At 45.7% G+C, this 11,449-nt stretch overlaps 1 protein-coding gene across 1 annotated transcript; it reads left to right on the forward strand.

The window, feature by feature from the left end:
• The first annotated feature begins 210 nt into the window (after nt 1–210).
• Cnot11 (CCR4-NOT transcription complex subunit 11) lies at nt 211–10,154 on the forward strand. Its single transcript, XM_032900986.1, has 7 exons — nt 211–834; nt 1,799–1,963; nt 2,619–2,771; nt 5,338–5,540; nt 7,524–7,726; nt 9,652–9,748; nt 9,827–10,154. Exons 1-7 carry the CDS (start codon nt 342–344, stop codon nt 10,022–10,024), a joined length of 1,512 nt encoding a protein of 503 aa, XP_032756877.1. The 5' UTR covers nt 211–341; the 3' UTR covers nt 10,025–10,154.
• Nucleotides 10,155–11,449: the final 1,295 nt, after the last annotated feature.

Consider the following 11,449-nt stretch of genomic DNA (forward strand, 5'->3'; position numbering starts at 1 on the left):
ACTTAGGCACGATCGACTGGGATGGCTTGGCGCCACCCGCCACTCTAGGATCGCTCCCATGGGGCTTTAACCACAGTTTACCACAGTTTACATTACTGAGTCCACGCGGCCCCGCCCTCCGCGGCGCCCCGCCCACTTCCGGGCACATTGCCCCGCCCACTCGCGTCCCCGGAACCTCGGCTTGGCCGGGCTCTGCGCTGTTTCTCCGTTCCGCTCGCCTTACTTACGCGCTGTTTTGTTTGCGACGCTGTCGCAGAAGGGTGCGCTTTACGGCCGCGGGGGACGCAGCGAGCCGGCGCCAGGGCCTTTCGGCCGGGAAGCAGGATAGGCGGGCGAGGTTGATGCCCGGTGGCGGGGCGAGCACGGCGTCTGGCCGGCTTCTCTCAGCGGATCCCAGAGGGGCGCGGGAGGCGGCGTTCCGGAGCGGCCCGGCGGGCTCGAGCGGAGGCCGAGGCGGAGCAGGTGGCCCCGGGTCAGGGAGTGGAGGCCCCGCGGGCAGGATGAGCCTGACCCCGAAGGAGCTCTCGAGCCTGCTGAGCATCATCTCGGAAGAGGCAGGCGGCGGCAGCACCTTCGAGGGCCTGTCCACCGCCTTCCACCACTACTTTAGCAAGGCCGACCACTTCCGCCTGGGCTCGGTGCTGGTGATGCTGCTGCAGCAGCCGGACCTGCTGCCCAGCGCCGCGCAGCGCCTCACGGCGCTCTACCTTCTCTGGGAGATGTACCGCACCGAGCCGCTCGCCGCCAACCCGTTCGCGGCCAGCTTCGCGCACCTGCTCAACCCGGCGCCGCCAGCCCGGGGCGGACAGGAGCCCGATCGGCCCCCGCTCTCAGGTACGACCCGCAGCCAGCTGTTCTGTGGGAGCTCGTCGGCTGGGAACATATTCGGCTTCCTCAGAGAGGATCGATCCTCCCTCCCTTTCCATACTTTGTTCCACTAAAATGGGGGTGGGTAGTCAGAAGTTGCAAGCTTCTTTTCAAACTCACTGCACCCCAGATGATCCCTCCCAATCGAAAAAGCCAACGCATCGTACAAGCCCACCGATGGTCTGGACTTATTTTAAGTATATCAGATACGGTTCATTCAGGTAAGGTCCTGAGGTATGCGGAGTTACAGCCAATGGCAGAGTCCACCCCCTCTTTAAAGCCTCTGAGTAAAGAAGTCGATATTAAGAACCTGAAGAAGTGGCAGGTTGAGATCCGCATTATACAACATCTAAAGTCTTTGCAGCCGCCTCCCTTCTTCCTTTGTCTGCTGTAATGTCATGGGAGCAGAGGATGAAGTTGTTTCTAATTAACCGTTCCAAGATGCAAGTATGTGTCCCGGGCAATACTGTGGAATGTTTACTATTGCAGCATTGCAAAGATCGGGCACAGGTTTACATCTGAGGATGCTCCCCTAACTTATGTACCGAGGATGGAACCCAGGGTCACTTCCTCTATACTACGAGCCTAGCCCAGGACTCTGGTCACAGGCTGCATTTCAGAAAGCATTTCAGAATGCTACCATATTGTAGTTTTTAGCCTTTGCAGGACTCAAAGTATTTGATAACCACAAGTTTCACTGACGTTTCCATAGATCCACATTGTCTCAAGTGATATATTTGTTTATGGACTAATATGAGTATACTAAATGTACATATTCGATTAGCTGGAACTCAGTTACATTTAGTTCATAGAAATGGCTCACAGTGTGGCGAACAGGAAACAGCTAAGTGTCAAGTTAACTGTTAAAGTTAAGTTTTGAAAATTTAAAAGTAGCCTTTGTGGAGAAATCGGCATGTATTTTTGTTTGCAGGGTTTCTGCCTCCTATAACTCCGCCAGAAAAGTTCTTTCTTTCCCAGCTCATGCTGGCACCCCCGAGGGAGCTGTTCAAAAAGACACCTCGCCAGATTGCGCTCATGGATGTCGGAAACATGGGGCAGTCTGTGGATATTAGTGGCCTTCAGTTAGCCCTGGCAGGTAAGGAAGGGCCAGCGACTGGGACATTCTTATTGGTCCTTGAGATTCTCTACTTAAAAAGAAAATTAAGATTTTTTTTAATATATATATAATTTACACTTTTGCTTGTTTTTGTTTGATCCTCTCCCATCCTGCCCTGGCCTCCCTGCCTTGTCAACCCCCCCCCCCCTTTGTTTGTTTGTTTTGAGACCTGGTGGGTTTCTTTGTGTAGCCTTGGCTGTCCTGAAATGTGCTGTGCAGCCCATGCTGGCCTCTAACTGAGCTCTTGCTGGCTGACGGCTCCTGCCCTGATTACACCTTTGTATCCTAGTACCCTCCTTCACTCTCCTTTCCGTTTCCTTATTCTGTGTGCATCTGACCCCAACCCGGCCTCAGCCTCACACCTCCCTGCCGTCCATCCACCTCCCTCCATCTTTTCTTTTGGGGTTATTTTACTATTATTATTGTTTGGTTTATAGGAGTTAAAGATATTTACTTTGTACCCATTCTGTTCATGGTGTTCTCAGTTTTAAAATGTTCTCTCTCCCCTCTCCCTGCCCCCAGTTTCAAATGCCAGGGCTGGCCTTGGATGCTTGATCTTTGTGTCTACCTTCCCGGTATGGATCACAGGTGTAGCTTAAGTGCTTTAAATGCTCCTTGTCTGAATCTGTTCCAGAGCGTCAGTCTGAGCTGCCAACCCAGAGCAAAGCTAGCTTCCCAAGCATCCTCAGTGACCCGGACCCGGACTCCTCTAACTCTGCGTTTGACAGCTCAGTTGCCTCTCGGATCACAGAGTCTTTAGTCAGCGGACCCAAGCCGCCCATCGAAAGTAGGTGTCTGTCCAGACCACCTACTGAAAGTAGGTGTGTGTGTGTGTGTGTGAGCCGGCTTTATGTTCTCAGGTTTACAGGCTAGCAGCGTTCTGGAGTTCTGAGGGTTTTGTAGTATCTGTGCTCACTGATAACAGACTTCCTGCCTTGCCATCTAGAGTATAGCAAACACCAGCCACTAGTTCTACACTAGGATGTTTATTACTTGTTTGATATACATATATGTGTGTGTGTACACATACATATATGCATACATACACACACATATACACCTGTATACATACATACGTGTATACATATATGCCTGCCTGCAGATAGAAGTTCAGATTTTACAAAAGTGAATGTTCTTGTTTTAATGAAATAGTCTTTTTTTTTTTTTTGGTTCTTTTTTTTTTTTTATTTTTTTCACAGCTGGGGACCGAACCCAGGGCCTTGCGCTTCCTAGGCAAGCGCTCTACCACTGAGCTAAATCCCCAACCTCGAAATAGTCTTTCTTATGTACTGTAGAGTAGCCTTAAAAATTTCTATGTAGCTGAGGATGACCTTTACTCTTTTTTTTTTTTTTTTTTTTTTCCGGGGCTGGGGACCAAACCCAGGACCTTGCGCTTCCTAGGCAAGTGCTCTACCACTGAGCCAAATCCCCAACCCCCTGAGGGTGACCTTAAAGTCCTGGTCCTCATACTTCTGTCTCCCAAGTGCTATGGTGACTGAGATGGCCAAGTCTGGCTTTGTTTGTTTACAGTGTTTGGGTTCAAACCCAGGAGCGTTTGTGTAAAAGGAAAGGACACCACAGGTCAGCCATGTCTCCAGCCCCCGAGATGAGTCTCCCTTACGTGTGTCCAGTGGAGGTCCTTTTATACCTAGTAGTCTTACCATCTCCGTCTGTCTGTCTGACCATAGCTGACAGTCCTTACTCTGCTTTCCCTGGAAACCAACCAAACCAAACAGAAACCCATGGGTACCATCTGGGTGGTTTGAGTGATGAAGACATTCTGCACAGGGGGTAGAGCATCATCCCCTGGTCACAGGACGTCCAGGATTTTGAAGCTTACGTCAAATGTGACTTCCATTCGGTGTAATCTCTGTGGCATAAGAGGGTTTACTGTTTGCAGTTTCAGCTCATTACAAGCCTGTCTCCAGTTACGTGGTGGTTTGGTTTGTACAGGATTTCTCTAAGTAGCCCTGGCTATCCTATAACTTACTCTGGCCTGGAGCTCAGAGATCCACCTGCCTCTGGGTTTGATTGCATGGACCATTGGTCAGCTATGTGCATAACTGAGCATAGCTGCACCTCAGCATCCCTACCTCTCAGGAGAAGTACTTCCTTGTGCTGAAGGCTCTTTGTGAGGAGAGGTAACAGGAATTCACTCTGGTGATGCTGGTGAGGGGACCCTGGAGATAATTGGCTTGGTGATCCTTTGCCAGGAACAAGCCAGATCTCCACTTTGGCTGATAGTGGGATCCATAATACAATGAACTACCTTCTGTCCTATGTGGAAAATGCTCTCTGGAAGGCTGTGATGGGACTGGGTAAAATCAAACAGGGAGAGGGAGTTCTTGTACCCCAGTGTAGTGGAAATTACGAAGTTCTTATCTCCTGGGCCTTTTGTGGGGCTTAGCAGGCAGGCAGGATGCACAGCTGGATAGAGGACTGGGTGTCTATCGTGTTAAATACTGAGATTTATAGTAAAGTTGTCTTATTGTACGTGGTTGTTTGTGTATAGCACTGTGGGTCACTGGAGTTAGGCTGCAGGTGTTAATATATAAGAACATAATACACCACCGGGGCAAGCTGTGTGTTCAGGTGTTGTCGGATGAGGCGTTAGCTTTTCCTTCTGGCTTCTCATTGTGTAGCTACTGAGTGAAGGACAATGTTAGTTCAGAAGTACTGATGAGTTACACATCAACCTTGAGTTGTGGGGATAGCCCCAAGCACGATGTATAGCATTCTGAGACCCTAGGGGCCAAAAAAAGAAAGAAAGGGGGTTGGGGGGGCTCATAAAATTTTAATTTTATGTTAGGTATGGTGACAATACCTTTAGTCCCAGCACTTGGGAAGCAGAGGCAGGCAGATCTCTGTGAGTTTGAGGGTAGCCTGGTCTACATAGTGAATCCCAGGACAGACAGGGACATAATGAGACTTTAAGATAACAATCAAAATCATCAGCCAAGTTGACATCTGCGTCCTCAGCCTAAGTGGATATGCTTGCATTAAAACTTAATTCATGGGGTTGGGGATTTAGCTCAGTGGTAGAGCACTTGCCTAGCAAGCGCAAGGCTCTGGGTTGGTCCCCAGCTCCAAAAAAAAAAAAAAAAAAAACAAAACTTAATTCATGCTTATGGTTTCTTCTTTCTAAAAAACAGATTTGGTATCTGGCATCATGCTGGTGTGTGTGTGTGTGTGTGTTGGTTATAATTTGAGCAGAACTCTGATCTTATGTTATTACTATTTGAAGCATGTTTTATAATGTGTCCTTGTTAAAGGCATTCTTATACTTGATTAAATGCATATAGGGTGTGTGTAAATGTTAGCTTGCTGATAGTCTTGTATTACTCTCATTATAGGTCATTTTCGGCCAGAGTTCATCCGCCCACCACCACCTCTCCACATATGTGAGGATGAACTGGCCTGGCTCAATCCTACAGAACCCGAGCATGCCATTCAATGGGACAGGTCAATGTGTGTGAAGAATAGCACTGGTGTGGAGATCAAGAGGATCATGGCGAAAGCCTTCAAAAGCCCTCTGTCCTCTCCCCAACAAACACAGGTATGTATGGATTACACTGTCCCATCTGTGCTCATCACAGTTTTCTTCCCAGGAAGTAGTAAGTGGGCAGTCAGTTGTTGATGTGAACCAGCAGGAGCATCAGAGGTCTTCACAATCCCAGCCGCTGTGTTTTGACCTTTCCTTGTTTGGCAGTTTTGCTCCGCTGAGACAAGAGGTCTAATGACTAAAAATGTCTAGACTCTTCCATTTTGTCTCAGAGAGAGGTAGGAGAGGGCGAGTGTCAGTCGGACACTGTTCAGTCGGGCACATCATCTGCATTACTGCATCAGGCTGGACAGTGACTCTGGATGGTGTATGGGGTTACTAGTGTTTTATAAAAAAGGAGGTTCAGGGAATGCTCTAGACGTTAGCTACAGTGTTTAATGGTAGACTGAGGTTATCTTTCCTGCTACCCAAGTTACAACTAGATGGATCCCCTGAGGAAGCAGAGCAAAGACACCAGGTGGTTGTAGACTTTGTTAGATTTTCACACTTTCAAGTTAGAACTGGTAGGAAGACACACTTACCTCCAAGCTAGTTTTTTATTTAAAGTACAGATTTTTTTTTTTAAAGATTTATTTATTTTTTATACATGAGTACTTGCTGTCTTCAGACACGAGAAGAGGGCATTAGATCCCATTACAGATGGTTGTGAGCCACCATGTGGTTGCTGGGAATTGAACTCAAGACCTCTGGAAGAGCAGTCGGTGCTCTCAACCACTGAGCCACTCCCCAGCCCCTAAAGTACAGATTTTTAAAAAACTTTGTTTTATATGTATGGGTGCTTTGTCTGCATGTATATCTGTGTACCATGTGCATGCAGTGTCCACAGATGCCAGAAGAGGGCACCATCCTCTGGAACCGGACTTAGGGATACTGTGAGCCTCCATGTGAGTGCTGGGAACCAAACCCTGGTCCTCTAGGGAGTAGCAGTGCTCCTGACCACTGAACTATGTCCTGGCCTCCCCCCAAATATTTTTAAGTGATCTGATAACAGTTGTAGTCTGTTGCTCTTAGGTGATCATGAAACGGTCCAGTGTTGAATACACAAGTAGGTAAAAGGAGATAGAGAGTTAGAAGGGATGGGTGTGATGCGTGCCTGCAACCCCAGCACGTGGGAGGCAGAGACTGAGACTCAGCACTTACAGGCCAGGCTCCACGGGACGAGGAGCTCAAAGCCAGCCTCAAAGTAAATGGATTTTTAAAAGAGAAAAAGTACATATTTGGACAGAGAAAAAAATGTTTTCCCATCTCTTGGATTTGCAAAGCATGGGTGTGTTTTGAGCTGTGAAGTACTGCAGGTGGAAGACAGAAGTGTTGCCTGTTCTGTCCCTCTCTGGGGCGTTTCGGTAAGACAGGGCATGGCTCTTGTTCTCAATTATTCCAGCTTTTTTTTTTTTTTTTTAAATGGAGAAAAGGTCTGCCTATATACCTCAGATATCCTTGAACTTATTGTATCCCAGGCTACCTGCCTCCTGTCTCCGTGCTTGTATTACTGTGTGCCAGTACACTCAACTTGGTGTGTGTGTTTTGGGAGAAGTTGATAATTAAAATTTCTAAGAATGACACTATTGTTAAATTGTATACTACCAGGGTTGGGGATTTGGCTCAGTGGTAGAGCGCTTGCTACCAAGCACAAGGCCCTGGGTTCGGTCCCCAGCTCTGAAAAAAAGAAAAGAAAAAAAAAATTGTATACTACCAGACAAAACCAAGTTGTCAATGTCTAGAGGAAGGAGGACTATGGATTTTTTAATTGTCCTTTATTTTTGTATCATTGCAAATCACTGAAAAAAAATATAGATAGATAAGTATCACTGAAAATATATGGAGACATAGTAAACATTGGCTTTGAGGGAAGAAATTTAACAAATACAAAGATAGTTGTAATTTATGTATAAACACTTCTGTTTGTATGCAGGAAAGTTGTCTAATATGACCCAAGAACCTTTCAACTTGTGTTTTTTTGTTTCGTTTTGTTTTTAGCTCCTGGGTGAGTTGGAAAAAGATCCCAAACTTGTTTATCACATTGGCCTTACTCCAGCAAAACTTCCAGACCTAGTGGAAAACAACCCATTAGTCGCTATAGAAATGCTGCTGAAACTAATGCAGTCAAGCCAGATCACCGAGTATTTCTCGGTCCTGGTCAATATGGACATGTCCTTACATTCAATGGAAGTTGTGAATCGGTAAGTGCTCATGTTCCGCCGGAGCTGGTAGGTATACAGTACCTCGTCAGATTACCCAGAGGTTTGAAAAGCTGTAGTAGTGTCTCTTTCCTTTTCTGATTCTGTTACCCTGAGCTAGTCCTTAGTGTTCACTGCATTTAATTTAATCTCAATTTGTAAGAACTCAGTTGTTGAATTTACTTTACTGTCTTAGAGATTCAGGTTTTATGTTCCTTGACAGCCAGCAGTGGCGGCATGCATGTGTGGGTCTTAGAACTGGACCTCTAGGCATGCTGTCATGTGGTTACTAGTATTCTCCCAGCTTTGTTGTTTGAGACAGTCTCTGTATAACCCTGACTGTCCTAGAACTCAATTTGTAGGCCAGGCTGGCCTCAGATTCATGGAGATCCACTTGCCTCCAACCCCCAAGCGCTGGAATCAAAGATCTGGACTGGCATACCCAGTTTCCCAGTTCTTTCTTGATTTTGCTCAATGAACATCAAGGAAAGAATACAGTCCCTTCCCTGTTGGTGTGTTCTGTATAGTTTTTGTCTTTTATTTTCCTTATAGATATAATTAGTTTAGGTAAATTGTGAACTAAATGCAGTGAAGTGGATGGGGTATTAATTTTCTGAGGTAGTTTTTTTCTTTTTTCTTTTTTTTGGAGATAGGATCTTATAGTATCCTGGTAGCTTCAAGTTCATAGCAGTTCGTCTGCCTCATTCTCTGAATGCTGGAATCATGGGTGTGAATCAGATTACATTTTGAGCATCCATATATAAGTTGGCAGTTGTTTCAACCTTGAACTAAGGAATGTGCTGGTCACCTGGTGACAGTAGCTGGGCTGATAGCTCTGCACAGGAGAGGGCTGGGAGAGGAAGGGAAGCTTGGTAAGACCATCACTGGCAGACTGCCTGGCTACTTGTGCAGAGCTTGCTGCTTGCTTCCACCTCTCCTTGCTGGGCCCTCCTCTACTATAGATGCAGTTGCTATGTTTGCATTTGGCTAGGTTCTGCCGTTAGATGGAGCAATCAGAGTTCATGGATTCTCCCTCCCGGCATTCCTGTGCTACTGCCTCTACCTGTCAGTCAAGTCCCATCTTTGCTTGTTTCCTAGCTCCTTCATATTTATTAAGTCCAAGGATCAAGCAGCCTTGCTGATGCACAACACTAATCTCTGTGGACGTAGCGGCTGGTTGTAGCTTTCTTAAAGTACTTCAGTGCCTTAGGCTTAAGGATGTATAGATTTAGAATTTAGAAGAGTTGTGATGTTTCTTGGGCTGAACCTGACTCGTTTTTTTTTTTTTTTTTTTTTTTTTTTTTTGGAGCTGGGGACCGAACCCAGGGCCTTGTGCTTGCTAGGCAAGCCTGACTCCATTTCTTATGCTTCACTTCTCATTTGGGAAGACCTCTCTTGGCTTTATGGACTAAGCTTGTCTTGTCACGTAGCTGCTGTTTCTGTGTAATGGCAGCTCCAAGCCTGCTTGCCTTGCTCAGCTCTCAGGAAGGCCTTTTGTTCCATTATCAGCTAAGTAACCTCTCAAGGCTTTGCCAGGCTCCTGTTACTGCTCCAAAGCCCCATGTTAGTCTGATTATAGGTTGTTCTGTTTAGTCTATACTTCACCTCAGACACACACTGCCTCTCATAGTGCTTGTACTGCTGAGGTGATTTGAGGCTTAGAAGGGAGAGACCGTGACTGACAGTGATTCAGCCAGGCGTACTCAGGGATAGGATACTCATTGCTTAAAGGACCATTACAGAGTGTAATTCATGATACAGACTTCATAGAAGCATCAGACATTTAAATGGCCATGGCTCTTAGGTTTAAAACTAGAGAACTGGGTCAGATAAATTATTAGATGACCACAGGGAAATGTGGGCTTCATGATTACAGTTTCTCCATATTAGCAAACAGTTAACAGCTCAACTTTTCTTTTGTGAAACAGATTAACTACAGCTGTGGACCTACCTCCTGAATTTATTCACCTATACATATCCAATTGCATTTCTACTTGTGAACAAATTAAGGATAAATATATGCAGGTGAGTAGTATAAATGTTTATAACATTATCATCTGCCAAGAATACAAGTTTCTAAACTCATTCCTTTTTCTTTTCCAGAATCGCTTGGTGCGTCTTGTGTGTGTATTTCTCCAGTCTTTGATCCGTAACAAAATTATTAACGTGCAGGACTTGTTTATAGAAGTGCAGGCCTTCTGCATTGAATTCAGCAGGATACGGGAAGCTGCAGGCCTATTCCGGCTGCTTAAGACACTGGACACTGGGGAAACCCCTTCTGAGACCAAAGTATCAAAATAATACCTCAGCAGAACTGCCCCTTCTATCGCTCAACTGTATTTGGATTGGTTTTTAAACTGTTGTAATTCTTGAGTGGATTGCTTGCTTTATCTAAGAAATATAAATGACACTTTATTTACTTAAAGCAAAATTTCCTTTTTCCTAGATGTTTCCCATGGATGATTTTGGTAAGAACTTGGTGAAATGTATCTTTTGGCTGTCTTGCTGATGACAATCCACATGAAGAATAGTTACTCTATAATAGTTACTGCAAGAAAGGAGGTGCAGATGTTTCTCTTGAATTTCAAACACAGTACCTGTTTCTTTTAGAAAACACTGTAGGTTTCTGAAAAACCAGGAATTTGCTTTTGTAGCTTCTAGTGTGAAGCATGCTCGTAAGAGCGAAGATGCTGGGAATTTACGGTGAAGCAGGGTGACAAAGGAGGGCGCACACTTCCTGACAACAGGATTCTTGCCCCAGTGACCACATGGGCATCTCAGGCGGGACCTTCTCCCAGGCTGATGGCTGGCATTTGTTCTCCTTTCTTAACCAGTCTGAGATGGGCGTGGTTTTTGTGGTCTTAAAGACAAATAGGAGCTGTCACACCAGAAGTGTGTACCTCAGATGCTATTTGGTGAGGAGGTAGAGTTCAGTCAGTACTTGGGACAGTGGTGCCTTAATTAAGACAGGGTCCTCTGTGTAATCCTGGAGCTCACTGTGTAGAACAGGCTGGCCTGGAAATCAGATCCTTCTGCCTTTGCATGCTGTGATTAAAGGTGTTTACCACCAAATCCAGCCTTTTTATTTTTATATGTTGCCTGACATATCTTTTTATTTAAAGAAATTATGAAAAATTAGTTTTCGGGAGGTATCTCTAGAACTGATTTATGGGTACATAATTCGTCCTACATCTGTCAAGAGTTAAAGGAAGCCAAGCTTTGATTTTGTTTTATTGTACAATTACAACAGTGGAGAAGGAACAGGTAGAAATGAGCCTTGAGCCCCCCTCTGAACTAAACAGCTGACTTCTCTCAATGCCCCAAAGTGGCCACCATGATTTTGCAGATGGCACTGGGTGTAAAACAGCCCATGACCAAACCACTGTTTTAGAATGACAAGTTTCAAAGACTCACTGTAGGCAACAGCTCTACAGCAGATAGGCATGTCTGTCCTATAGCACAGGTTAGGTATGGCTGCAGCCCAGCACAAATCGAAAACCTAATTAAAATGATAGTAGACAGATGCAGATAATTACTCCCAACCATTGGATTGCAATTGGGGACACCTATGGTTGAATCGGGAAGGATTGAAGGAGCTGAAGGGGAGGATAAACTCATAGGAAGACCAGGACTCTCAACTAACCCAGACCCCAGGGAGATCCCAGAGACTGAGCCACTAACCAGGCAGCACATACACAGCATTGGACTGCCTGGTCTGGCCTCAGT

This window comes from Rattus rattus, chromosome 4 (genome assembly GCF_011064425.1).
Source record: "Rattus rattus isolate New Zealand chromosome 4, Rrattus_CSIRO_v1, whole genome shotgun sequence".
Taxonomy (NCBI): domain Eukaryota; kingdom Metazoa; phylum Chordata; class Mammalia; order Rodentia; family Muridae; genus Rattus; species Rattus rattus.

Excerpts from the sequence above, each read along its gene's own strand:
- Cnot11 (XM_032900986.1), top strand. The coding sequence starts at position 342 with ATGCCCGGTGGCGGGGCGAGCACGGCGTCTGGCCGGCTTCTCTCAGCG. Across the intron at positions 835-1,798 it reads CGATCGGCCCCCGCTCTCAG|GGTTTCTGCCTCCTATAACT; the intron begins GTACGACCCGCA and ends TTTTGTTTGCAG. Across the intron at positions 7,727-9,651 it reads TCAATGGAAGTTGTGAATCG|ATTAACTACAGCTGTGGACC; the intron begins GTAAGTGCTCAT and ends TTTGTGAAACAG.